General features: G+C 41.2%; 2 protein-coding genes and 1 long non-coding RNA gene across 3 annotated transcripts; 2 read left to right on the top strand and 1 right to left on the bottom strand.

Annotated features, from left to right (window-relative positions):
- Positions 1-3333: 3333 nt before the first annotated feature.
- STOX1 (storkhead box 1) lies at positions 3334-10018 on the top strand. The gene is made up of 4 exons (XM_075109829.1): positions 3334-3348; positions 4240-4438; positions 6237-8556; positions 9675-10018. Exons 1-4 carry the CDS (start codon positions 3334-3336, stop codon positions 9712-9714), a joined length of 2574 nt encoding a protein of 857 aa, XP_074965930.1. The 3' UTR covers positions 9715-10018.
- A 1183-nt stretch (positions 10019-11201) lies between these two features.
- On the top strand, positions 11202-26065 carry LOC142064551 (nucleolar RNA helicase 2-like). Its single transcript, XM_075109665.1, has 15 exons — positions 11202-11388; positions 11993-12259; positions 13564-13639; positions 14339-14517; positions 16010-16127; positions 17257-17442; positions 17986-18131; positions 19129-19278; positions 21038-21199; positions 21960-22079; positions 22841-22914; positions 23099-23258; positions 23555-23689; positions 24596-24640; positions 25495-26065. Exons 1-15 carry the CDS (start codon positions 11284-11286, stop codon positions 25693-25695), a joined length of 2124 nt encoding a protein of 707 aa, XP_074965766.1. The 5' UTR covers positions 11202-11283; the 3' UTR covers positions 25696-26065.
- Positions 21928-27449, bottom strand: LOC142064553 (uncharacterized). The gene is made up of 5 exons (XR_012663150.1): positions 27312-27449; positions 25547-25854; positions 23706-24038; positions 22214-22285; positions 21928-22024 (listed from the first exon to the last, which is right to left on the bottom strand). It is a non-coding gene; the product is annotated as an uncharacterized LOC142064553 (long non-coding RNA).
- Positions 27450-27454: the final 5 nt, after the last annotated feature.

Raw genomic sequence — 27454 nt, 5'->3', positions numbered from 1 at the left:
ATCAGTTGTGCTGGTTATGTTCAATGCCATATCCAAATTAACTTAAAAGCTATTGGCATGCTAAAGTACATGAAAAATAATTATCTTGAGTTCTTCATAGTTCATTTTCTCTGCCAGTTATGCAGTGAACAGCAGGAGTGCCCCAAAGCAGATGTCTGTATACTGTTTTGCTCATTGGCTATTTTGCCAGCTGTTGCAGGTGAAACCCAGATCTCCACTGGACAACTTGCCTGCTAGTCTTCAAGCAAGCAGAAGTGCTGTTTTCTTTTGAACAGTCTATTTGAAGCTGCATGCTTGTTCATGTGTTTGATCTGTACCTTTGGAGCTTGAAACCTGGTCTCAAGGTGTTCTTGGAGCATTTAAGTGGACGTGTCAGCGGCCTCGGTAAGTGTTGAAGGGGTTGATCTCTCTGAATAGCAGAGATACACATTTCAAGGGCAAAAACTTTCCCACTGTGCTCAGCTTAAGGAAACCCATCCCACGCTGAACATATTGATGTCTGCGGTGTAGCTTGTGTTCCTGTCTGGGGGCTTGAACCAAGACTGTAGGAGAGAGCTCTTGCCTTTCTTCTTGAATCCTGTTTTGTCTTCCACATACCTGCCTGTGGGTTTTTCTTATTGCTAATGAAAGAAAAGGTGGTTGTGAGTTGCCATTAGGCCTAAGATTAGAGTAAGGATTTTGTGGCTCTTGGCTAGGAACCTCAGAAAGCATGTATAGGTCATATTTTTTAAAGTTCATAACACTTGCAGTTGGGACTAGGCTTTTGGGTTTTTTTGGGAAAGCAGAAAAAAGTGGTAGGGTTTTGTTTGTGTTTTTTTCCCCAAGTTGCATGGCATCATCTTCTGTAAAAATCAGCAACTGAGTCCAAATGGAGTACATTGTTTGCCTAATTGTCCTGATCTGGAAGTGTCCTTGCATGAATCAGTAGGTATGGAAATTCGTACGGAAATCTGACACTTTGGTGTGTTTTGTTCCTTAAAAATCTTTGTCTTTAATTATAATATTTTTTTTGTATTAAATATGACCACAATGCACTCTAGTCTACAGAAAAGCAGAAGCCTTGCAGTTCTAGCAGAACTGTACTTGCTTATGGCTTTCCTGGTGCATTTCTGCAAAAAGTGAAGTGCATCAAGCTTAACAGGGCTCTCACGCAAAGAGGCGCAGGATCTGTGGGATCTCTTGTACTTAATAGAGCATACAAAGCAATTCCAGACAGATCTTTCCAGCTACAAAACAGAAAAGTCAATCTTCCATTTCCTCGTGCTTCATCGTCTCTGTCTCAGCAGATGTGAGTGGAATCATTTAACGGAGTTTATTCTTGATTTGCGTTTGCCTTTTTTTTTTTTTTTCTGGAATGAATTTACTGTTAACCTTTTGTTGTTATATAAGTTGTTTAGCTGAACTTTTAAGAAGTAAATTGAGCGTTATTGTAATAAGTTGCCTCTCTGTTTACTTCCCTAGAAGTAGCCTGGCTTTTACCCAGATAAAGCTTGTCTTGTATGTAATTTTTCTTACAGACAGAGATGCAAAAATTCTGCAATTGTTAAACAATGCAGTGAAAAATGGTAAAGTTCACATTAGAGAGATGGAACAAAAAAACACTTTGTGCTGGTCAAGAATACCCAGAGGCTTTTCTGTGTGCTGAGTTTTGTTATCTGATGCTCGTATTACAGATGACTTCCCCACATTGTGACCAATACGTGCTCCCAAAGGGAATTCTTGGGTTTCAGGTGCCCAGGTAATGAGCAGAGTTTGAATAGACAGGTAAACCAAACTGCAGGATGATAATACATAAGTACTGGCAAGCTGCCTGGACTGGTGTTGGTAAACATGATTCTGTAAGAGATGCAGAGCATGAAACAGGAACTGTGTTGTATTTAAACAATCAAGAGGATTAGCCTGCTGACAAGTACCTTGCGCATAGGCATAAGTAAGTCCTTGGTAAAAACTGTGAAGAAACCAGAAAGATGATTCTCATCAGATTATTTATGTAGCATAGGGAAGGGGGCAGGGGATTCTGCGGTCTTTTTTGAGCTGTAAAGGGACCGACAGTGAAGGGCTTTAATGAGCATGGTATTTTGGTGATTGTGCATCAGGCCTATGAGACATAGCCTGCACAAATCATTAAGACTGCTCCCTGTGCAAATCTATGGGATGCAGCTTTTATGTATTTCCACTAAACTTGGGAGAACATCTGAAGTGCAACCACAACAGTTATTTAGCTATGGAAAGTAAATCAATTAAGTTTTTAATAAGAAATTAATAGACACTTGTAGCATGCTATCCGGGCCTTTTCCCAAATCACTTATCAGTGTTGCCAATGATCTAATTCTTGCTTTCGCTATTTCAGATTTTATTTCAAAGTCATGAGGGAATGGTATCTAATATTCATGTTGTTAGCATGTGTGTACTCTGGCACTATTGATCTGCAACAATAATTTTAAATAGACTTGCATTTGAACACAATTTTAGTGAGACACTTTTTTCCTTCAGTACCAAGCTGACTTTTGCTTAATGCTTTGTTTTAAATATTACTCTGAAAGGATCTTCCCTGTATGTAGACACGGGATTTGAGGCTGCAAGTCATATGCAGGAAATTATAGCAAGATAATAATAATAAAGATAATGAATAAATTTTTTACTCCTTAGCAATTTGGTGCTCTGCAGGAACAAATGGTAAAACTGGCAGCAGCACACTATGCCTACAGCAGAGGCATACAGCTGAGACAGCAAACTATTCACAAGAGTTATTACTGAATGCTGATGGTCTTTTCCCACACAGAAAGAAAGCTTGCAATGGTTTCTGCACCTGCAAGGAGTATCCTAGCAACATCACTGAGGAAACTGTATGCCAGGACTTTTTTCTGAGTGCTTTTTGTTGAGCAGAGCCGCAGTTGTAAAACAAAGGTCAAGTGCAATTTAAGCTCTTCAAAGTGCTGTTGCTTAATTCATTTACTCAGAGAAATGTTTGCATTGTAGTTTTCTGCCTAAAGAATAAATATTAGGTTACAGAGTCATCCAACAGACTATCCAATTGCAGTTTAGTTAAACGTGAATATCACTTAATCTAATATGTTACTTCTTACTTGCGAGAAAATTACCATTAGCGTTTAACCCTAGTTTTTGCCTTGTGAAGTAACCAGGAGTCCCTGCTGCCTTCTGCCTGCTCTGGTAGCTAAGGATACTCAAGGTTTTTTTTCTGTGCAACACAGAACAGGGAAGCACAGAACATCACCAGGTAGTAGGAAGAGACCTTTGGTCTATTGAAAAGAAGAAACCTTTTTTTTTTGTTGTTGTTGTCTGAGAAGGTGTATGCAGTCATTGTCTTACTGTATGCACAGACCTCAGGTGAGTCCCTGCTTCGTGCTTTGTCATCAGCTTTCAGGGAAAATACTTATTTCAGGTTTTCCTACATCATTCACCGGTACCATGTCAGAAGTACTTTTTGGGCTTGCTCTTACTGGCCTTGCCATCTTGTAAAGGGGAGAAGGGGAGAGGGCAGTGCTTATCTTTGTGTTTTATGCATGGGGGTGTTCAGGTGAAGGACTAAGATCCCTTTCAGCCCCCTGGGCTGGGACTGCGGAGTTACTGGGAGAGCTGGGTCACACTCTCAGCCCCTCTGAGCAACATTACTGTCTCTTACCGGGAGAGATGGTGATGTAGCCTGAAAAATGCATGCAGCTGTAACAAGAGGTTTTGCCCTCTGCCCAGTCAAGTAGATAATCTCTAGTTCTAGACCCTGGTCTACAAATGGAATTTTTTACCATTTCTATTCAAAATTGTGTGCTAGACAAGGGACAAAGCCTGTTCCTGGTCTTTTTTCCCCTGCATTCTGACTCAGTGAAAAGATTTTGTACTTACATTATTAGATGTTGACCTTTTTTCAGTAGCTACTTAGAGAAATACAGGTTCTGCATTGTTTCATATGTAAACAGTCATCTAAAAAGTCATCAGTCATCAGACATAATTCTCTCTCTCAGCAGCCTGTTTATTAAGCTAAATGATGGTTTAAGCTGAAATTTAATACCAAACAAATTAACGTGCTTAAGGTAACCTTCTCTTTCCTTCATTACAAAGGCACTTGAAAAGTGCTAGAGTCATTTCCCTTCTCTGAGAAATATTTCCGAGTAACTTCCCAAAGAAAATTAGCTGAGGATAAGGTGCTTGTTCTGAGGTAACACAAGAAACTTTCAGTGAAAATCTGTCACAGCTAATAGAAAAAAAGTTTGAATTAAGTAGTGTTACAATCTTTTTGGTTTTTTCCTTCTCTCCTTCCGGACTTCAGGTGATGTGACACCTGTTCTCATGAATCCTCTCTCGCAGTCACACTCCATTTCTCCGGCAGAAGGGATATGCTGTACCATATCAGACGTGAACGCAGATCATGTGATGGTCACACAGGAAACTTTAATGGAGCAATTAGTGAAAAATTATCCAGGTAATGTGTTAATTTCTCCTTCCTTTTAAAAGTGACTGTATCATCAAGCTTGAGTTTCTGATATTGGGCAAGAGATCACTGAATGTTTACAAGCAAAGCTGGCAATATGAAAGAATATAAATTAACAGGCAGCCGGTATAATACATGAATGTGCATACTATCCTCATCAATCTGTGAGAGTCACTAGCATTGTTTTGAATGTAATCTTTTTTACAGATTTAAATAAACCTTTGAGAACAAGAGGGAACTGAGTGCAGTAGTACTTTGAGAGTATGCCCTTTCTACAGGGTGGGAAAGCATAGATGAGGCATTTAGGTGCCAGATATAGAATAGCATAAAAGAGACTGTGTGTCAGATCACAAAGACTTTGAGTCCTCCTTTAAGAGACAGGAACATAGCTGCCTTTGACAGCAAAGGGAGTGGGTAGGAGTCTACATGTGGTGTTTGTTACCAAAAAACACAACTGGCCTCAAATTCAGGTTGGTCAAATTCCAGTCCCTTCCTTCCTGAAAGCAAATTACTTACACTAAATGAGCGTTAATCCTTCTCTTCTGATGGGGTAGCAGCCACCTCCCTTAAACACTGCGTTTTCTTTTCAGTCTGAAAAATGTTCAGTTACCCTTAGATCTGCAGTGTTGAAGTCTGTGTGCATGTGAGACTCTAAAGGCTCATGATGGCCCTCTGCAGGAGGTTGCTTCGTTTGACACTGAGCTTCCTTTTTGAGTCGTAAACTTAACAGCTTTGCAAACGTTACAGGTTGATCTGGTAGGCATTTTCACTAGTGGGAAAAATTTTAACGCAACCCCATGAACAGGTCCAGAACCCTGCCAGGAACGTGCTGTAGTCCATATGTGCACTGAGACAACCACAAGGTAGCATTTTTAAGTCAGCCAGCAGTAGCACTCTCAAAGTTTGTAGGAAGAGAGCATATATCTTGCTATGTTTTCACCTTGCTGGAAGTTTTCATTCCTGTGGGCAGGAGATCAGCAGAAGCCTGGGACAGTAGATCAGATGTCACTAGGCTAATGACTCTGGGACTGTGACACCAGTAGCTGAGACCAGTCTCAGTGAGGTAAGCAGTTGTCATCTGACAAAATTATTCCAGAAGCTTCAAAGAGAGTGAAAAAAGTCATTGTTAGATAACCTGCCAAGAGGAAAATGCTTTGAACAACACATTGTTTGGTTTGTACCTGGCAGAAGGTCTCTCTCATTAATATCATATCCTGACAGACACAAAGAGAACATCCTTGCTTATTTGAAGACCATCCTGAGCTTCATCACAGCAGTGCTGCAGTGACAATAACCAGAAAACGCAGCTGGCCTTTACCTTCTTCCTCAGGGGTGACCTTGCCTCATCAGTGAGGAATGGCCTCAGCAGAGTTAAAAATGGTTTTACTGATCTGTAAGACACGGGTAGGATTGTACCTACCAGAGCCCTCGGATGGATGATGTTTCTGTGCTGCCCCACCTGGCTGGTCCAGAAGGGCTCTCCCTGACTCAGGGCTGCAGCCTGTGCTAGCCCCGAGAGGTGGGGCAGCCCTTGCTGCCCTGCAGGTGCAGACGCCCTGCCTTTTGTCTGCTGATACTGGGCATTTTCATGTTGAAATTGAGTATGCCCTACTCAAACTACAGTTGCCAGGTCAGTTTCAAACTTCTTTTGGAATCCTGTGAACTAAATACATTGGGTATTTCATGTTCAGTGGCTTCCAGATCTGTTTTATGTAAGTTATTTTCTGGCCAGCTCCCACTTTATTTGAAAACTTATTTCTGATTTGAAGTATCTGTATCTTTGTTGTAGGCATTGCAGTTCCTTCCCACAATATCTTATACAATATCTTTGGCACTCTAAAGAAAGAAAGGAAAATCTATCATATGGGAGAAGGCTATTTCATTGTGATGCCCAACCCATACTTCATCACAAAAGACGCCACAGAAGATAACAGAAGGGTCCTGTTGGAGGGCAGTTGCTGCTGTTCATCACCCTCCACCACTTACCTGGTAAACATTGAGCGTTGTGCAGACTCAGTGAAAGAAAACATTCCTACAGTATCCTGCTACAGATCCTGCCATGGTTTCCTCGACCAGAATATGCTCTGTGAACAAAGACATCGGCAGCTAATGAACCACGAACCTAATGGAGGAGGTAAGAAAGGCTGCAGTGAAGTGAAGCCTTCAATTCAAACTCAAGGGATGTCCACATCTGCTGAAAACCATTCCTGGGACACCATCAAATCCCTGACATCTGCGAAAGAAAAACTGAAAAGCAAAAGGTTTGGCCTTGGCCTTTTCTGGAGAAGTGCTTCTAAAAAAGAAAAACGTAAGAAGGAGTACTCCACTTTTTCAGCCCAGTTTCCCCCCAAGGAATGGCCAGTCAGGGATGAAGATGACTTAGATAATATTCCACGTGATATTGAACATGAAATCATCAAGCGTATTAACCCTACTCTTACAGTTGATAATTTGATTAAACACACAATATTAATGCAGAATTTTGAGGAGCAAAAAAAAAACATCAGTAAGGGTACCTTGGCTGAAGCATCAATAGTCAGACAAAACCATCTTTCAAAGGATTTTATTCAAAAGACACAAAGCAAAACCGCAAAACACACCAGGAAAACCAAGTCAAAGAAAGAGAGGCAGATTAGCAGAAGCAACAGGAAATCTTTTATACATGAGCTAACATCCCAAAATGAGAAACTGGAAGAGAACCCTTCACCGCCTATCAGAAAACAGCAGCCATCTGATGTAGCAGTGGAATCTCAGGTCATATATAAAAAACAAATTAAGAACCCTTTTCAGGGTATGTCATGGAGATGCAACTTTTATGCGAAAGGGTACAAAGGTACTATTAGCAGTCAGCTGAAGTCCAGGGCTCGAAAGCAAGAAGGAGCTTTACAAAGGCCACGGTCCTTGGACTCCTCAAAAACCTTTGTCTATGAAACTGAACAGCTGGCTACTGCAATGCAGGCTGACAAAACTAAGCAAAATAAACTACTCCATGCTAATAGGTCTTCCCTCCAACTGAAGAAAGACAGTTTAAGTGCAAACTTTAGTTATTCGCAAGGCAGTACTTTGCAAATGGATAATAAAAGTAAATACTTTCTGGAGAGTAATATTTCTGAAGAAAACACCTACAGAAGAAGATTAAAAAAATATCCTGGGGGTATTAAAACATCCCCTCACTCCTACACTGAAGATAATGGTGCATGCAAAGAAGATGCAAAATTCTCATATCTGAAAGATGAGTATTGCAGGTGCAAAGCTGACACAGTATGTCAGTTATTAGATCAAAGAGCAAATGAATTTCAAAATGTCCATCTGTCAAATTATACAGCCAATGTTAACCTGGCAAAAAAAAAAGGTGTGAAGTACAGACAAAAGACTGATAAGACAACTGAACTTATATTTAATTATGACTGTACCAGCCATCCCAGATCAATGAACCTGGAAAGTGAAGGATTTACTGATAACTGCTGTCTTTTGTACCAAAAAGCACATGATGGTGACACCTGTAACTCGTTACATCTGGATGACAATTTTGAAGGCAACGAACCATGTCACCTGCCTCTTGGCCGTGCTTTTTCAGATACAAGAGACTGGAGTCAAGCTGTGCAAAAGCTGGGGGAAGCTATGTCCCTAAAAAACTGTAAGGTTAATACTTATCCTGCCCAGTACAACACAACTGTAAATAAGCATGACCCTGGAGAGCATGGATATAAGGAAAGTGCTAGTTTTGCAGAATCAATAAATGGCTCAAAAGAGCATCCAAAAACAGATTTCACAGACGAAAGTTGTTTGTGCAGTCAGGTTCTTCTGACGGGTCACAGAAAGGAAGAAGAAAATGGCCTTACTGAATGTGCGAAGGCTTCAGCTATAGTGGACTTCTGCCACACTAATCAGGCTGACTCAGATGCTGACACTTTGCAGAACTTCACCTATGAGATGGGTAGAGTAGTGGCATGCTGTGCTTTGGGATCACAGACCAAAGACATGAGAAATCCTCTAGGAAAAAAAGATCTGTTTTTTAAGAATGTGTGTGCTGTGGTACCAGGACAGAAACACTCAGAAGGGACAGAAAACCACAGCATTACAGGAGACAGTGGAATTGACTCCCCAAGGTAAGAAAACACATGAAACTATGTTAGACGTTTTACCTTCAAATTAACAATCAGATTTAGGCAGAAATGTTGCTGTAAATCATACCCCCTCCCCCCAACAACAAAATTCTTATTATCTTTAAAAACGTTGGTGTTATGTCCTGGAAATACTCAAACTGTATAGTTCTACCATGTCTTTTTAAATGAACATTCCCTGTAAATCAGCTATGCAAATGCTGCTGCTTATATTTTGCATTTGTTTTCACGAGTCAAGAAAATAGTATGACCTCTGCCTTGCAGATGGAGATGGCCAAGTGCAGAAGTATTAAGAAACATGGTGACTGATAAACTCGGTGTTAAACACGGTGATTGATTAATCTCCTGTTAGCAGGCAGGTTCAGCTGGCATTGATCTTGCCATATGACATTATGGATATCGCCATAGTTTCCCCAGTTGTAGACAAAGGATAAAAAGTCATTTACAAAGGTGTTCAATCACAATTTAAAGTACAAAATACCATCCGACTTGCTCACAATAGACAGTAGAATCTGTAGATCACTTATGCTAGAAGATTCTGCTTCCTTTCATAGGGTACGTTTTGCCTGTAACTACTTGAAAAACCCCTTAATCAAAAACAAATTGGTATGAAACAACGTTTTACACAGTTGCACGTGGAAAAGACCTACAAAACTGTTAACTAAGTTGGCAAGAACATAAGTTAAAACAGTGTGAGGGAAAAATCATACCAATTTTTTAATAGCATCACATATTCTTAAGATCGTAAACAACTGGCATTTAAGTGTAATTAAACCATTTGAGTTCTCATTAGATATGTACCACCCCCTTGAGAAGCTACTATATGAATGAACAAATCACGTACTACAGTTTTTAATGAAATTCTGCTGATTTTTTTTGTTTCCTCCCTTTAGCAGCTTTTGGCTGTGCTTTCTTTCAAGCAGACGTCTAGTGTATTACTTGGACATGAACACTTGAAATCTGTTGGATGCTCTTTAGCAAAATATATTTCAAAGAGTCATTTTGATTGTTTGTATTGATGCCATCTGTGGTAACAGAAGCTAAGCTGACTCTGTTTATTTTTAGATTGTGAAGTCTGATGTCTAATAATTCTGTTATTTTAGATGGACTGAAAAAAAGCTGAAGCTTCCTGCCAAGTTCTGAGGCATAGCTACTAACGCAAAGAGGAGGACAAAGTGGAAGGACAATCACAACAAAATTCCTTGCTTTGGCTAATTATGGTCATGAATATTTGATTATATTTTTAATGAGCTTTGTAAACTTTCCCTTTGTTACAAGGTAACCATACTGTAAATGTGACCAGTCACAACTGTGAGGCTGTCTCTATATCAAAGCTGTTAGTTAAAACTTTTGACCATAGTATTTGGAGAGCTAATGTGTATTTCTGTTAATCTCATCCTTAATTAGTTTTTGTGTCCCTGTGATAATAAAAATGAGAACGGATATACTTAATTCCGATCACACCATTAACCTGGAAAGGGTATCTGTTGCTCTAAGAGGAACTGTATCAGTTGGATGGGACTATTTTACACTGTAATTCTTGAAAGTGTTCTATACTTGTGCCACAGAAATACCAGCACGCTCCATCTCCCCTGTCAGAAAACAAAGCAACGAGCTAGATAGGCACGTACCTTGTTACTACAAACATTCCTTGAATACCGAGGTTCTTTCACTGTGGCCTGAAACCTCAGCTGTCCTCCTGAATCTACTTCGGTGTGTTTATATCTGGCAAGCAGGATTTAGTCTTTGCAAATTAAAATGTGTTGGTGCAGGGGACAAGAGGTAAGGTCAGTGGCATTGCTTTGAGAGAAACCCTGCTGCAGGCCGGCACGTTCCCGCTCTGCCCCCAGCCACCCCTTTCCATCTCTTAAGGAATCAACATCCTAGCAGACACCAGGATCACTTTACAGCTTTTAGTTCAGAAGGCTAATTTTGACTTCTTAATTCTGTTTTCTTCCTGTAGGTAAATGCACTGTGCTGGTTTCATGCTGCTAATCACCAAATGCTTGCGGTCCTTTTAAATCTTAGAGGCACTTGGCCATACTGTTACTTGCTGTGTTAGGCTCGCTTCTACTGAGAACTTGTCCGTGCAGTTATGGAGAAAGATGGCTAAAGTTGTAGTTATCATTTTTTAAAGCTACTGGAGATTTATTTTAGGGAAGGTGTCTCTGGCTGTGAAGAAATTGAAAAAACTGCCTTTGTGCTGGCTGGGGCCGAGCAGAGCCCTTGCAGCACTGTCCCCCGTCCTCCTCAGTCCATGGACTCTTTTCAGTCACGCCGGTACCGGGATTTCCCCCGCAACGCCTCACGCTGCCACCAGCTTTTCCGCTTCCTCAAAAAAAACCCTCCTCCCAGGGGCTCAGACGCGCAAGGGGGTCCATCAGAAGGCAAGCCCCGGCGGAAAGCCGGTGGCCGCCGCGCAACCCGCCGTTCCCGCTCCGCCCGTCACGGCGCCCGCCTCACGGCCAAGGCGCGGAGCTCACCACGCGCTCGGCGGGCGCGGGGCATGCTGGGTGCTGTAGTCCGGAGGTGAGTCCCGAGGCACGCTGGGAGTTGTAGTACAGCGGCGGGGCGGCAGGCTATTGGCTGCCGGGCGGCGGTTGGGCGGTGCGGCCCCGCCCCGCGTTGCCGGGGCAGTGGGCGGGTTCTGTTTCTGTCACACAGCGGCGGCCGGTGGCGGTGGCGGCGTGGCGCGGCTGCCGGTGAGCGGAGATGCCTGAAGCTACCCGGTTCAGCGCCAGCAGCGGGGCCGAGTCGGATCCCGAGTGTCCTATGGAGAGCGAGTCCGCCTTGGAGAGCAGCCGGCGGCGGCACAAGGTACCGGGGAAGGCGGCGGGGCCTTCCGCGGCCGGGTACGGCCTGGCCTGGCCGTGCCGCCTCGCCGCTTCGCCTCGCCTCGCCTGCACGGTGGGGCAAATGTCCAGCGGGGCTTTCCTCGCTCTCTTGTCACCACCGAGGCGTGGGCCGGGGCGGGTTTGAGCGGCGCGGCCACGGGGCGTGAGGGGCCGGCCGGCCACGTGCGCGGCGGCGGTGGCGGCGGGGCCTTCCTCCCTCCCTCCTGGGAGGCGGGCGGGCTGTGAGGCCTGTGGGGACGGCCCACGGCCACCGCCTGATGTCGGGACGGTGCTGCCGGGGACCGGGGTGGGCCTGCTGGGGCTGCCCTGGTCGCGCAGCGGCCCGGGGAGCGCGTTCGGACGGAACAAGAATCCCAGAAACGAAGGCCCGGGTGTGTCGTGGCCGGGAAATGCCTCCTGGCGGCACCTGCTTGTGGCAGGGAGGGATCGATTGCTTTATACGACCCCCCTGGTCAATAACTGGAACGTAAAGTTTTAGTTGTTCTGCAAAGTCTTTTCTGTTTCTTGTTGCTTGGGTCATGTGCGTGCATTTTCACGTATCGCTGTGTTGCTCTGTGCCTTGCCAGAAGGAGAAAAAGGAGAAGAAGTCTAAACGCCATGACAAATCTCAGAGAAGAAGGACTCAGACGGATGAAAGCGAGCAGTCGGAGGATGATGTTGACCCCCCAAAACTCAAGAAGTCGAGGAGTGGAGTTAAACAAAACGGCAGTGTGAGAGAAGAAAGCTCAGAAAACATGAGATTATCTTCTTTGAACAGTAAATCCACCAACAAAAAACGGCACAGTAATTCTAGTGAAACATCAAGTGGTGATGGTGACAGTGACCAAGAGCAGGTAAAACTAAGATTGATTTAGTTAAAACAGTGTGTTTAGCTTTCAATTACTGCATTGCAACAAGGTTAAATTTAAACAGGTTATTTTCCTCTTTTTTTCCCCCAATCACTGGGAAGACTGCTGTAAAATTTCAGGGTTTAAAGCTACTTGAACTGACCCTTCTGTCAATTATTTCCAAAATTTTAAATTCTGAAAGTCATGAAGTTCAAGATCAGTGCACCATGATTTCCTCACTTCAACAGTCCAGTACTGTGGTAGCTGTTGGCAGACGGACAAGCTGCAGTGAGATGGTGCTTTAATATGATTCAGCATCATTAGATGTGATTGTAATTGCTACAGATATAGTTTAATTGACTTCTTGGTATTACGAGTACTTCTGCAGTGAAATAAGAGTTATTTGGTTTTAGCTAGTGGAAAAAGAAAAGTTATGTGTGAATATGTTTTATGTATCATCTTATTAAGTAGTAGTTAATGTGATAAGATGGTCCTTAACATAATAAAACATCATGCTGTAATAATTTTGTAAGTCTTTTTAAACCTTTCTGTAAGAATGTTTTTATTTTGTCTGACTATTTCTGTCTGATTTAAGTTCCTTTAAAATTGCTACATGAACCATAATGTTTTTTTGGGTCTTTTTCCTTTTTTTTTTTTTTAAGGGAAACATATCTTGTACCTAGGATTTGTTTTGAAAAGTCTGTATACCTGTATGTTCTACTGTTGCTTGCTTTTGTTTCTTGTTCCAGCTGATGCCTCACAAAGCATCCAGGGTTTCCATGGTTAGCATTCTTTCCTCCCATTTAGCATTTTAATCACTGTGCTTTTAAAATGTATATGAAAATGATGCATTACTAAGTAGGCACGTTTGATGCTTTACCTAGTAATGTTATTCTTTTGGTGTTTGATTTCTGTATCTGTAAGTACTGCTCTATTAATTGGGAAGTAGGAAATAGGCTAGATATCAACCCTGATTCTTGCATATTACAGCATAATCTGTTAGGCCATTGGTAATTATTTAAAATAAAATGTTAGAATTTAAGAGTTTTCAGAGTTTTAATTTGGGTGTTTTGCATTTTCAGGGTTATGCCATTAGATAGGAAACAGTCTTAAATTACAGATCACTTTTGTCTAACTTTAAAATATGACAGTAAGTAAAACAAAGAAGGCTCTTTAGCTGCAGCTGTGACACTGTCACTGAAAATTTGACCCTTGGGTATGACACCAGGGCCTATGCCATTACTTTGAATTTTCTGATGGTCATATGATATTCACATGGAATGTTATCTGATTTATTGTTTACCTAACAGGAGATGACTGAAGAACAGAAAGAGGGTGCTTTCTCCAATTTTTCTATTTCCAAAGGGACTGTTCAGCTTCTTCAAGGTAAGTTTCTCGGCATGGTGTGACCACAGAAGGTAAATTATCTCTGTCATGTGTTTTTATGCTCAACATAATGATCTTTGAGATGTGCTCTGTTTGTGCATATGCAAGCACAGATGCTATACCCAAGGCATATTGATTGGCATATAAATACATCTTTGAACATAGACTTTTTTGTTTGCAGTATTGCCCAGTTCAGCCTTTACAGTACAATTTCAAATGGCATAAGATAAAAAAAATTAATTCTGTGTGAGAATTTTTCAGTTAAAAGTTATTTCACTGTGAGTAAAGGAAAACCAGCTATGTTTAGTAACTTTGCCATTAGTTTGTCCATGACTTAGTATGAATTAAGAGAATAGAAGTGTTTTTGATATATTTTTATTTGAAAGGAAGAGATTTGGGAGTATTACATAAATAAAGCCACAGTACTTAAAAGCTTTCATTAAAGGCTTACATTGAAGGCTAACTTCATCTGTCACAGCTAGCACTGTCTGGTGGTATGAAGTGGGAGAACAAAATGGACAGTCCCAGGGCACTCTTTACAGATGACCTCTGTGATTAAATAAATCATTGGAGTGGATAATTTAGTCCTGACTTACTTTAGAAGTGATGGCAGTTCTGCTTAGGATAGCTTCCTCTGAAGAGTATGCAAGAACACTTGTAAAATGATCATATTAAAGAAGTCTGTTGAAATTGTCACAGCTCGAGGAGTGACGTACCTATTTCCTGTGCAAGTGAAGACCTTCGACCCAGTGTTTTCTGGCAAAGATGTAATTGCTCAGGCACGAACTGGAACAGGGAAAACATTCTCTTTCGCTATTCCCTTAATTGAAAAGCTTCAGGGAGACTCACAGGAGAAAAGACGAGGCCGTTCACCAAAGGTAACTATGCTTAGTTAGAGTGCTGACTTTGTTTTTTCTCATGTTGGAGTGATTCACTGTTTTAACCTGCTGGAAAAGTTCTTCAAGTTTGTGCAGGGATAAGCTAACCTGCTTTAAAAGTCGTGTTTCTTGAGCTTTGCCTGCATCCTGTGCTGCCTCATACCCTCTGATCAAGAGCAAAATAGCTGTATCCACATGTCAATTCCTTTTTCTGCTTACAGGGAGACCAAAGCTACAGGTGTTCAAAGTGTTCCTGTTTAATTTTGTTCTGCCACCTTACTTGTTACTGGATGCTGGGTTTTCTCCCAGATAGTGACTTTTTCTGATTGATAAAAGCTGTCTATTTAAACGTGTTTATTTAAACATGTGAATAGTGGGAGGGTTTAAAAATAGGCTTAGTTTTCAATAGGACTACTACCAGATATTGAAGCTTCTGCTCCAGAGAATGCAGTTTCATTATGAGCTGTCTGCATTCTGCTGGGGAATACCATGTATGTTTTTTCACCAAAGTCTTATGATGCCCTCCAAAACTAGATGGGCCAAAGCTTATTGGATCCCCATTAATAGTGGAATACTTTTTTTGCCAATTTATTTCATCTTGTCACCCATCTCATAGATTACCTGAAACTCATTCCAAAACTAGTACTAGGTGTTTTATTTGCCTCTGCCCATCATGTTGGCTGTAGGACTGAGAATGCTGGCTCTAGATTTGGCAGTCTTGCAGAGAAGGGAAAGCTTTCTTTGAGGGGGTCACAAGTCTTAAAATAGAAAAGATTTCAGGCCTCTCTACCATAGTAGACTGCTACTTTCTTTTTTTGTAATGTGTTTCAACGTTGAAAGAAGCAATGATAAGGATTTTAAGTTTCCTTTTGTCAAGCCACTAATGCCAGGTTTGAGAGCAGTACTGCAATCACATGTTAAACTAAATTAGCTTGTCCATCACCTGCGGCGAAGCCGGTGTATTGGAAGAGAGGATGGTTCCTTGGTTGCTTCTTTGGAGATATCAGCACAGGCTCCAGAATCATGCAGAACACCAGCTTTGCAGACTGAACATACATTTCCCTCAGTCTCAGGGAAGCTGATAGACAGTTGATAGCTCTTTCTTACACCTTCTCACAGGACTGTGAAGCATTACCAAGCATGTGTAAAAAACCCTTCTATTACCCAAATCCTTCAGTCTTGTACTTAAAAAGCATATGCGCATATAGATGAAAACTTGTAGATGATCTGTTCAAGAACTAAGATTTAAGTACCTCCTAACTCATTTAAAAAGAAGTTAGGCTGTCCTAAATGAGTATGTGCTGAAGGAGATGAATGATACTACAAAAGACTTAAGCAGTGTGTTGCCTAATCTTTGCTTAGATAACTATTTAAACCAGATTTTGTTTTTAATTTATGTAAATGGTCAGACCTAAACTGATGATTAGAAGTCTAGTCGTTTTCTGGCAGAAGCCACGCTGAGAAAACATATGTTTGTCTTTCTTCTGTCTAGGTACTAGTTCTTTGTCCAACAAGAGAACTGGCAAATCAGGTTGCCAAAGATTTCAAGGACATCACAAAAAAGCTAACAGTAGCTTGTTTTTATGGGGGAACTCCATATAATGGACAAAGTAAGTGACACATCACTAAGAATTGAAATGTCAATTGTCAAGGGGTAATGGGCACGAGTTGGAACACAGGAAGTTCCACATAAACATGAGAAAAAACCCCTTCCCTGTGCAGGTGCCAGAGCAGTGGCACAGGCTGCCCAGGGAGGCTGTGGAGTCCCTTCCCTGGAGACATTCAAACCCCGCCTGGTCGTGGTCCTGTGCCCCCTGCTCTGGGTGTGCCTGCTCAAGCAGGACAAGATGACCTCCAGAAGTCCCCCCAACCCCTACCATTCTGTGACTCTGTTATTGACTGACGTATTTGGGAAATGCAGTTGGGTCCTTCCAAACATATATTTTTAACTCAAGAACTGGACAGTATTCATAGGGATTTCAGTAACTTGGAATATATCTTCTTATGGTGAGAAATAACCATAGCTCTCAGTTATATTCATGGTGTTCCTTTTCTACTCGCGTACTTTAAAGTGACAGAGACTATACTGTATCTATCTATACACAGTATATGGGTTTATGTTCTTGTAAACATTTGTTTTCTTTAAAAAATGTTTAGTATTAGAGCTGTGAGCGGGTGTGGGTTTTTTTTGTGTGATACAGGATACCTAGAGGATTTACAAAGTGGAGAACAACTCATTTATTGTGACAGCATAATTTGCCATCTTGAAGGTTTTAATCAAGTGAGAATAAGCTCTTTCATCATCACATATCTTGAGATATTAGGGATGAAGTTTTTTTTCCTGCAGAACTTCAGGAAGGAGGTGATATCAGTAATTTGGATAGTCAAATGAATGAAGTGTTTTTTGTTTTTTTTAAGCTTCCAATGAAGGTGGACAAATTGGGAAAAGTTAACTATTTCCAAAGTATGTTAAAAGAAGCAGTTTGTTTGCCACTTTATTTAAATCATGGGGAGAGGGAAGGGAGGTAGGAAATCTTTCTTCCTTCAGGAAGAGCAGTAGAACTTCTACCTTACCAGTTTTTGTTTTGTGTCCCCCCCCCAAGTTTTTTCCTCCTGTTCATTATTTGTTCTCACATTTGTAAGGGGCGTACATACGAATGGTTTAAGAAACCGTTTAATTATTACGTAGCTACCATGTGTTTACTGCTAACTTCTCTTCTGCTCTTTCCTGTTTATCAGTTGATCTCATGAGAAGCGGCATTGACATTTTGGTTGGGACACCTGGTCGAATCAAAGACCATCTTCAGAATGGCAAGCTGGACCTCACCAAGGTGAAGCATGTTGTACTTGATGAAGTTGACCAGATGCTGGACATGGGATTTGCTGAGCAAGTGGAAGACATTTTGCGAGTTGCATACAAGAAAGGTAATCTCAATATTTAAACAAATAGTAGGAAATATTAGTAATAATTTAGTGTGCTAAAATTCAGTATATTTTTCTGAAAGTTGCAAGGTGGCTTTGTTTAGAAGTGTCTGTGTTGTAGAAAACATACTGTGAATGTAGCATGTGAAGTGTTGTAAATGTGGGAATCATTCATAGTACCTTTGCAAAGCTTAAAATCCAGTACCTAGGGATCTGTAAATAACTTTCTTTTACACCTATCTATAAGTTGTGCTTGGTCGTCTTCCGGTTAAAAGGAATTAGAAGCTATTTTACTGTTTTCACTGTTTGAAAATAGGGTGGACTTTTGGTCATAGTAACTTTTTTCCTAATCTTGAAAGTACTTATACTTTCTAGAGTGTTTTTTCTCCAGCTGTTGGTAATGCATCAACTTAAAAAGCAGAATTGCCTTCTTCGTTTTATCTACTGATATTTGACCTCATATTTTTAATAACCCATATAGTCAACTTGTGAACATCTGTAAGAAGAAACATTTAAAGTTTGTGAAACATTGTTCTGTCTTTTAAGATTCTGAAGACAATCCCCAGACGCTACTGTTTTCTGCAACTTGCCCTCATTGGGTGTACGATGTGGCTAAGAAATACATGAAGTCTAAATATGAACAGATCGACCTTATTGGGAAGAGAACTCAAAAGGCTGCTACAACAGTAGAAGTGAGTAATCTATCTAATATGGAATGTTTTCAGGCCTTTTCCTTTGTGCTACAAATGGTCATCCCATCCTAAGGTACATTATCAGAACAATGTTGAAAGGAGTTTTGAGAATTATTTTTTTTTAAGCGTAAGGCATATCACAGCGAGTCAAACTGTTTCTGCGTTTCAGATCTGCCTCTCTTATCACAGGATCTGGTAACCATATAAACATCTTGGGTAGAATGAAGATTCAGTTATCAGTTTTGTTGGTTTTCAGAGAAAAGCAATACCTGAATTTATCCAAGTTGGAAGCAAAAGGCACACATTAACATCAACCTGACTCTTTTAAATCACCACAGATATCACAGTCAAATTCTGCTATTCTGTATACAGAAGACTTTTTTCAAACTTCCTGTGGTATCTCACCTCGCTAGGCCTTTGCTTGCTATGCAGTAAATACCATAGTAAGGAATGCAACACACATATGCTAGAAGCCTGAATTAATTATCTTTGTGATAGGCAAAACCAAGATCTTATTTTAAGTACTGCTTAGCAGTTACTTTGACAGGTCAGCTGGACACATCATAATTGTATCAGTTGGTTTGAAAGAATGTTATTCTTGTGCTTGAAAAAAGCTGTTAACACTGTATGTATTTGTTTCACTTTATCTGTTATAAAGCTTTAGTTGATAGAACTGTGACAAAATCTTGCAGCCCTGACTGTCCTCCAGAGAAGTGGTATAACACCTCCTGGGTTTTTTTCCTTGCTTTAAAAAAGTGATTTGTGGACTGTCATCTTTTTTCCTCTTACTGTAATTATTTCACTGAATGTTAGACTAATTGTGGTGGACGTAAGAGCCTTATGGATTTTGCATGTTCCAGCAACAACATGATTTAGCATATTTTCCCCTCAGGAAACTGTTTAACTGTTCAGTATTTTGGGATTTTACAGTTTCAAATGTATTAAAAAGGGGTCTTGTGATTTTATGTAAGTTTAACACTGGAATTATTTTCCCTAGCATTTGGCAATAGAGTGTCACTGGTCTCAGAGAGCTGCGGTTATTGGAGATGTCATTCAGGTCTACAGTGGCAGCCATGGGAGGACTATCGTCTTTTGTGAGACCAAAAAGGAGGCAAATGAACTGGCTCTGAATGCTTCAATCAAACAGGTATTTTACCATCTGCATTAAGTAACAAAACCTGTCAGAGACTTATCAACCCTATGTTGATACCAGACCTATGCTGAGTAAGTTTAAAGGGAGACTTTCCAAGTGGGTAAGGCAGGCTTTTGCAGGTGGCCAGATAGTTTCAAAACTGCCAAAAAGACCCTTTAAAAAACCCCAAACTGGTTGAAAATTTACAGCGTTATAGTCTTCAGGACTACGCTGCACTAACAGGTACTGGGCTACAAAGGACTTTTTCTTAGAAGAAGAGTTCTCATTGACATTAAATGAAGCAGTTGTGAATTAATTTCTCTGCAGAGAGGACTGTCTTGGTTTAAAAGTTGGCAGTAGACTTAGAATACTAGGATAACGGGTCATGATACTGGAATTGCAGTTTCTGAGCTGTTATGCTGACATTAGTGTTGTCAGCAGGGCGCAAGTATGGTTTAGAGCTGTAATGTAACAGAGGCTATGTTTGTATCTTCATTCAGATGTTTGTTAGCTGTTATGAAGAGTTTAATGATGTATACACAGGAAGAATTCAATCTGCCATCTCTTGTGAATGACCTCTAGTGTATTCCTGAGATTTGTGGTATGGCATGCTCTAGCACTGGTGGAAAAAAACTCGTCGATGTAGTGGTGCAATGTTTATGATGTATAGCGACACTGCTACTGCATGCTTGGTTTTGGTGGTGGTATCACAGCACCTCCTTTTTCTGTATGTGTTTTTGTTGAGGAGGTGGGTTGAGTTATGTCTAGAAAGCAGTATAGCATTACATTCCTAGGGAAAGGAGAAGCTTTTCCATCTGCCACAGCTGTGTTAGGAGTGTTTCTCCCACACTCCTAGATGACGTCAGTAACAGCTAAACCTGAGCATGGAGCCTTATCTTACGTTACTGGTGCTGTTAGTGATATCAAATCTTGCATAGGCGATGCAGAACTCTGATCTTGGCAGGTAAGAGAAGGAAATTACTTAGATGTTTCTGTTTTAGCATATTGATATTTGAAAACAGAATATGTGCCTCCTCCATTTACCAGCTGACATTAATCCAAAACTGTCTCAAAAATAGTTTTTGAATTCTGTGCTGACCTTCATGCTGTGTTAGTACTTTTTTCAAATCATTCCCTGTTTACATGTGGAAAACGTGGCAGCCATCTACAGGCAAGCTGTGAAATGTGAAGTGGAGGAAAAACCAATTTTTGTATGTTTGGTCTTTGTACTTGTTATTGCTATGATACAGAAGGACTTTCAGAATGTTTGGATTGAAAGAAAATTATCTTTGAAGCTGTAGCAGTTTTTTTTTTTAGGACCACTTATGTTTTAATGCTTTTTAATTGGTAGTGGGGGAAATTAGTGTGTTAAGGGAGATTAAGAAGCAAAAATATTCTGGAAAAGATCTCTAAATGAATACTAAAAAGGCCTGAGAAAATTGTCAATAACTTTTGAAACAGCTAAGCCTTGCATAGATGGTGTGGATGGCAAGTTAGGGCATTGTTCTTTTCATAGGTCACAGTAATCGGAGCTAGAGATAAGACGCATGTTGCAATTCTGTTTCCCTACTTTTGTTAAAGGTCTGTGAGGTATATGAATAAGAAATACTGAGTAAATATGGTAAGACAGCTAAAATATAAACTCTGGTAATTCAGTTCTTCTGTATCTTGCCATGTGGTATCTATCAAATACCAAGATATCGTACCCAAAACTGACCATAAAATGCAGCACTGTCTTGGATTTTGGTACAGTCCTGTAATAACACTTTTTCAGGATTGCCAGTCGTTGCACGGTGACATTCCTCAGAAGCAAAGAGAGATCACCCTGAAAGGTTTTAGAAACGGTGCATTTAAAGTTCTGGTTGCAACCAACGTGGCTGCCCGTGGTTTAGATATCCCTGAAGTTGACCTGGTTGTACAAAGTTCACCACCAAAGGTAGGAGCAGGTTATTTGGGTGCCTTGTAATAATTTGTAGTCTTGTTTTCAAGCAGTATATGCTACTTAGGTGATGGTGTTCACCACACAGTGTTTATCAGCATTGCCTTTGAGGGTAAGAAATGTCCCGATACACAGTAGTTGTTTCTTAGAGGATTTTTTTCAGCGTGCGTTGGTCCCTAGGATGTTTAAAGATGGTCTCCATAAAGTGCCTTCTTTTAAGGCTGTTCAAAGCCTCTCCCTTCAAGGCCATGTATGGTGAGTGCAAATCTGGAAACAGTGGGAGTGAAGAAAGGGTATTTGTTTTGCAAGAAGTAGGGGCATATATGAGGAGGGGACCCCAACAGTGACAACATTGTCTTGAAGTTAAGAGGGTTTAAAAGGAGCAAGATAATTTTTCAGTGAATTCGCTATTAATATCTTGGTAACCACGCTTGAGTTGATGTGCAGGAGGGTGAGTGGGATTGTTTCAGAGGTATATACGCTCAAAATGTTTTCTCACGTTCTCTGTGGTGATGCCAAACAAGACTTAGTTGATCCATTCTCATGGTTCTGGCTTTCAAACTGTGATTTTTAGAGGGTTATGGAAAGGCTTATTCATTTGACTTTAGTGAAACAATGGTTTTTCATTTAATTCTCTGATGCAGATACTGTATATTGTTCAGGCTCAACTGTAATAGCTTCTACTAAGCTATGTAAATGCAATGAATTGATTAAATTACAATAAATTAGATATATCATAAGGCTATTTATTCTGAAGGATGTGGAGTCCTATATCCATCGTTCTGGACGCACAGGTCGAGCTGGACGGACTGGGATCTGTATCTGTTTTTATCAGCGAAAGGAAGAACATCAGTTAAGATACGTGGAGCAAAAAGCGGTAAAGTATAGTTTTCTTCTAATCACAAGCACGCAAATGTAATGTGTTAGGGTAGCACGTAAAATCTTCATGTTTTGGTCAATAATTCAATTAAAGAATATAGCTTATAAAGCACCCAGTTGAGGTTCAGTTACCTTACAGGAGCAGGGACCGCACTGGAGATTCTCAAGCCCACGCTTTTGGATTCAGTGCCAGTAAGATTGTACCTGTGGAAATGAGAAAAAGCTAGCAGGATTTCAGTTTAGTGTTAATGTCTGATAAGTGATTTGCATACGTGTAGCTTTACTGAGAACTGTTACTTCCATTTTTTGCACTTTGTGCGCTGTTCCATGTGGTAGTTCTCTTGCCAATTAAGTGGTCATTTGGGATGAGATGGTTTAGTCTTGGCACGTAAAACTCAGACTTATATTTAGAAAGGTTGTGTAACTTGTACTTAAATCAAAGCAAATCAAACTATAATAAATAATTTAGAATTTGTAGGACCTTTTCCCCTGGAATCTGCCAAAATGGTTTAATTCAGTTTAAGGGCACTGGATCAAACAAACTGACCTGATCTTGATACATGAAAGGCTTTTAAGTGTTACCCATTTCCCTGTAACTTAACCTCGTAATTTTCACTCAGAAAAGTTGGTAGTTAAAAAGTGAAAAGAAGAAAAATGATAGATTTAAATGGTTGTTTCCTTGGAGTCAGTACTATTTCTTTAGAATGGAAGTATTTATGCTCTACAATTTTCATCTGTATTTTGCTTTTTAAATTTCAGGGCATTACATTCAAGCGTGTTGGTGTTCCTACTGCAACAGATATAATAAAGGCTTCCAGCAAAGATGCCATCAGGTGTGTTTGGTGACTCAAGCCTTCTTGTATCTTCTTATCGTTCTAGCTCAGAAGGGCAGTTTGGATTGCTCTTTGCTGTCTCTCTGAACTCTCTGAACTGCTCATTGTTACTGCTGTTTTTCTTCTACTCCAGAGCCTAGTAAATACTAGTGTATAAATTTTTTTTTTCCCTTTAATTATGTAGGTGTCTGGATTCTGTTCCTCAAACTGCTATCGAGTATTTCAAAGAATCTGCTCGGTTCTTAATACAAGAAAAGGGACCAGTTAATGCTTTGGCTGCAGCTCTAGCCCATATTTCAGGTGCTACTTCCATTGAACAGCGCTCCCTGCTGAACTCGGATGCGGTAAGGGTGTATGGATTAATGTTTGTCTTGAATCTGAAAAAAACCAGCATACCTCACTCTTGTTTAAATAGATAATTATTTGTCTCCATATGATTTTGTTTATGGAAACTGTACTAAAGCCACTAGGAACTACTAATTTAGTTACAAGCAAGAATATAGTGGGTATAAATACACTTGCTCTCCCATAACAGTATCCACTTGAAAACTTAGTTTATGAGCTGTTTCTCATGTCTGATAGATGTGCCGAAGCTTATTCCTCTGACTGAATGGAGCACGCTCTATTTCTTACTCCTTAGGGATTTGTTACAATGATACTACACTGCTCTGAAGAAATAAACAATATGAGCTATGCTTGGCGAAGACTGCGAGAACTGTTGGGTGATGATGTTGACAGGAAGGTGAACAGAATGTGTTTCCTCAAGGGAAAAATGGTAAGCTTTTTTGTACCTTTGCAGCTGAGCTCTCCTGGTTGTAGCCTTTTCCCAGCAATTGTCGGGAGAAATTTGGCCTTTTTTCCTCTGTTCCAGGCTCTGTTGATAAGGACATGACTCTGGTAGCAGGATGGGCCTCAATCTGTTTCATTAGGGCTTAGGCATCTCGGGGGCTTAGGGCTCTGCTCCGCTGACAAGCTAAGGAGGTAGTATAATGCAGTGTATAGCATGGCCATAGGGAGAGTGGAACAGGTGAAAGGTGTGAACTGTGTTTACTGTGCCTTAATGGCAGAACATAGAACAGGATTGCTTAGTTCTGATTAGTGCATGTTCATCATACTTCTGGTACCTGAAAGTGAAAGATCACACAGTTAATTTTTGAGTTGTGTACTTAAGTGTTGCAACAAGTGTAGCAAAGCTCACTGAGAGACAGTTATTTTAAACAAAAGTGATTCCCCTCACCCTTCTTGTCTCAGAATTCGTATGCATTTTCGAAAACATGAAAATGTGCAATCAGATAGTCTGTCCAGAGTTCTTTGTGGTGAGACAGAGGACAAGGAATGCTTATGTCCTGTTCTTGCGAGTTGTTGGTTGTTATTGCTGATTTGCTTTGTCTTTGTGGGTTTTTTTGGAGGGGGTGTATTTCTTATTTCTCAGCACACCCTGATGAATAAAACTGCAGAGAGATGCTGTGATCTTGATGACTTAATTTATGTGCTGTCAATACATGCCATTCTCTTGTCCTTTATTGTGCTGTTTTATTTTTCTGGTGCTTTCACACACCTACATTGCCATGCATACTTCGTTCATATCCATCCACCAAATCTAATAGATTTGTAGGCTCAATTTATTTATTGATTAATTTTAAGTTGTAGTCAATCCATTAAAATTATTCTCTCTTTCTAGGGTGTGTGCTTTGATATTCCTGCAGCGGACCAAAAAGAAATAGAGGTACATTCATTGAAATTTCTGGTTACAGCAGACTGTAGATAAAACTGGCAGGACTAGGTTAGGCAGAAAACGTTATGTCGCCTCTGTCCTGCCTTTCCTAGTGGCAAAAGGGATGTCTTTGAAGGAACTGAAGAACAGAACAAGCATACAGTGTTCCTTTCCTAAAGTATTACTCTGTCTCCAAAAATCTGTAGCTTGAGACTTTTGCAGTGAGAAGAGTGGTGGTGTGAACAATCCACCCCTTGTTACTGCTGCTGGATTCATCTTTGTAGGCAACAAGTCTCGTTCCACTGTAAAATCCCCTTTTTTTCTCTTCCTCACCGCCCATTCTTTTCACCCAGAATTCTCTCCACAGAAAAGTGAATTCCAGGTTTTTGCTTGGCAGAATTAAAACTCCCATGCCAAAATTCTCTAGATTTCCAATCTTTCCTTCAGGTATTTCTCTGTTAGTGCATCTCCATACCCTTGTGCCCTGGCATTCATTCACTCCTAAAACAATTTTTGGTTCTGGATTAGAGGGGAATTGAGAGGAGGGTGTGGATTTGTGATCAGTAATAATTATACTAGTATTCTTAATAAATTAAAGGTGGGGAAAGAGTTTATTAATGAGGTGGCTCTGCAAAGCTCTAAGGTGGGTTTCAGTTCTGTTCTATAGTATCTGAGGTGTACTCAGACATCTGTAGCTCGTACACTCAAAATTTTGAAACCAGTATTGACTACTTTAGTTAGAATCTTGAATCCCATATATTAGCTCACAATTTTACCTTTTCAGTTGAGCAAATTTAATAATTATGAAATACCATGTGTTTGCATTCCTTGAGTTTGATTTCTGATGTCTGACTTTATTTCGATAGGCAAGATGGGAAGATTCAAAACAATGGCGCTTGTGCGTGGCGACTGAATTACCTGAGTTAGTAGAATCACAGCGAGGAGGAGGCGGAGGAAATGGCCGAAGCTTCTCAAGTTCCAGGAATGGGCGGCGCGGTAGCTCCAGTAGAAACAGATTCAGAAGCAGAGGCCAGAAACGAAGTTTTGACAGAGCATTTGATCGTTAACTTCAACAATCCAGAAGTGGGAAAAAAATGGGACTGCAGTATTTTATATTACATTAAAATAGGCTGTTCCTGTCTGTTTGTACCACTTGGAAAAATCTGTCATTCAGAGTTTTTTTTCTTTTCTCAGTACTGCTTTGGTCATAAACAAGATCCTATTCACTTTAAAAAAAAAAAAAAACCACAAGAAAAATAAAACTTATTGTTTCCTTTCTTTCTTGTATCGCCATTTCAACTGTAAGACCTACTTTATTCCAGAATATGTCTGTTGCATTCAAAACTGTTGCCTGGCTCACTGTATAATACATAGATCTTAACCCCTGGTCAAACCTGTACATTTTCCAGAAAAATAAAATATTATTTTACAAGTTCATATCCTATGTTAGGTTTTAAAAGTGCGTGTGTTGGGCAAAGGTGAGTAATGTAGCTGAATATATACGCTTGGAGCGTGTTTGTATGTTAGGGTCTTGAGAACAAGTGTGCTAGGGAGTGGCTGGGGGGGTTTAGCCTGGAGAAGAGGAGGCTGAGGGGAGCCCTTCTCGCTCTCTGCAGCTGCCTGAGAGGGGCTGGAGTGAGGGGGGGGTTGGTCTCTGCTCCCAAATCACTACTGACAGGATGAGAGGAAATGCCCTCAAGCTGTGCCAGGGGAGGTTTAGGTTGGATATTTGGAACAATGCCTTTACTGAAAGAGCGGTCAGGCACTGGCACAGGCTGCCCAGAGAGGTGGGGGAGTCACCGTCCCTGGGGGGGTTCAAAAAATGTGTAGATGTTCCCCAGGGGTCTGTGCTGGGTCCAGTCCTGTTCAACATATTCATCAATGACCTGGATGAAGAGACAGCATGCCCTCAGCAAGTCTGCGGATGATGCAAAACTGTAAGGAGTGGCTGATAAACCAGAAGGCTGTGCTGCCATTCAGCAAGGCCTGGACAGGCTGGAGAGCTGGGCCAAGGGGAACCTCATGAAATTCAACAAAAGCAACTGTAAGGTCCTGCCCCTGGGGAGGAACAACCCCACGGATGAGTACAGGCTGGGGGTTGACCTGCTGGAAAGCAGCTCTGCTGGGAAGGACCTGGGAGTGCTGGTGGAAGCAGGTTGACCCTGAGCCAGCACCGTGCCCTTGTGGCCAAGAAGGCCAAGGGTATCTGGGGCTGCATGAAAAGCAGTGTGGGCAGCAGGTCTAGGGAGATTATCCTCCCCCTCTGCTCTGCCCTAGTGAGGCCACGTCTGTGGTACTGTGTCCAGTTCTGGGCTCCCCAGTTCAAGAAGGATGTGGAATTGCTGGAATGAGTCCAGCGAAGAGCTACCAAGATGATCAGGGGACTGGAGCATCTCCCTTATGAGGAAAGGCTGAAAGTTCTGGGTTTGCTCAGCCTGGAGAAGACTGAGGGGGAATCTTATCAATGCTTATAAATATCTGAAGGGTGTGTGTCAAGAGGATGGGACCGGGCCCTTTTCAGTGGTGCCCAACGACGGGACAAGGGGCGATGGGCACAAGTTGGAACACCGAAAGTTCCACCTTAACCTGAGGAAAAACTTTACTGTGAGGGTGCCCGACCACTTCGGGACGTGGTTTAGGAGGCATGGGGGTGTTGGGTTGATGATTTTAGAGGTCTTCCTACCTTAACGACTCTGTGATTCCATAGGAGGCGGTTACACCCATTTTTACCTGCGGCGGGTATTGTTTTGCAGGTACAGAGGTGCGACGGCAGCGCCCCGAGGGGAGGCGGCGGTGGGACGCTCAGGTCCGGCTGCGCCGGGGAAG

Source organism: Phalacrocorax aristotelis, chromosome 14 (genome assembly GCF_949628215.1).
Source record: "Phalacrocorax aristotelis chromosome 14, bGulAri2.1, whole genome shotgun sequence".
Lineage (NCBI taxonomy): Eukaryota > Metazoa > Chordata > Aves > Suliformes > Phalacrocoracidae > Phalacrocorax > Phalacrocorax aristotelis.
The sequence above is the reverse complement of the archived record's forward strand: the minus strand, read 5'-3'. Positions and strand labels throughout refer to the sequence as shown.

Bases quoted from the DNA above. Each gene is read 5' to 3' on its own strand.
- STOX1 (XM_075109829.1), top strand. The intron at 4,439-6,236 runs GTAATGTGTTAA...TCTTTGTTGTAG, and splicing joins ATTAGTGAAAAATTATCCAG to GCATTGCAGTTCCTTCCCAC. The intron at 8,557-9,674 runs GTAAGAAAACAC...CTGTTATTTTAG, and splicing joins AGTGGAATTGACTCCCCAAG to ATGGACTGAAAAAAAGCTGA.
- LOC142064551 (XM_075109665.1), top strand. From the start codon at position 11,284: ATGCCTGAAGCTACCCGGTTCAGCGCCAGCAGCGGGGCCGAGTCGGAT. The intron at 22,080-22,840 runs GTAAAGTATAGT...TTTAAATTTCAG, and splicing joins GATACGTGGAGCAAAAAGCG to GGCATTACATTCAAGCGTGT. The intron at 23,259-23,554 runs GTAAGGGTGTAT...CTTACTCCTTAG, and splicing joins CCCTGCTGAACTCGGATGCG to GGATTTGTTACAATGATACT.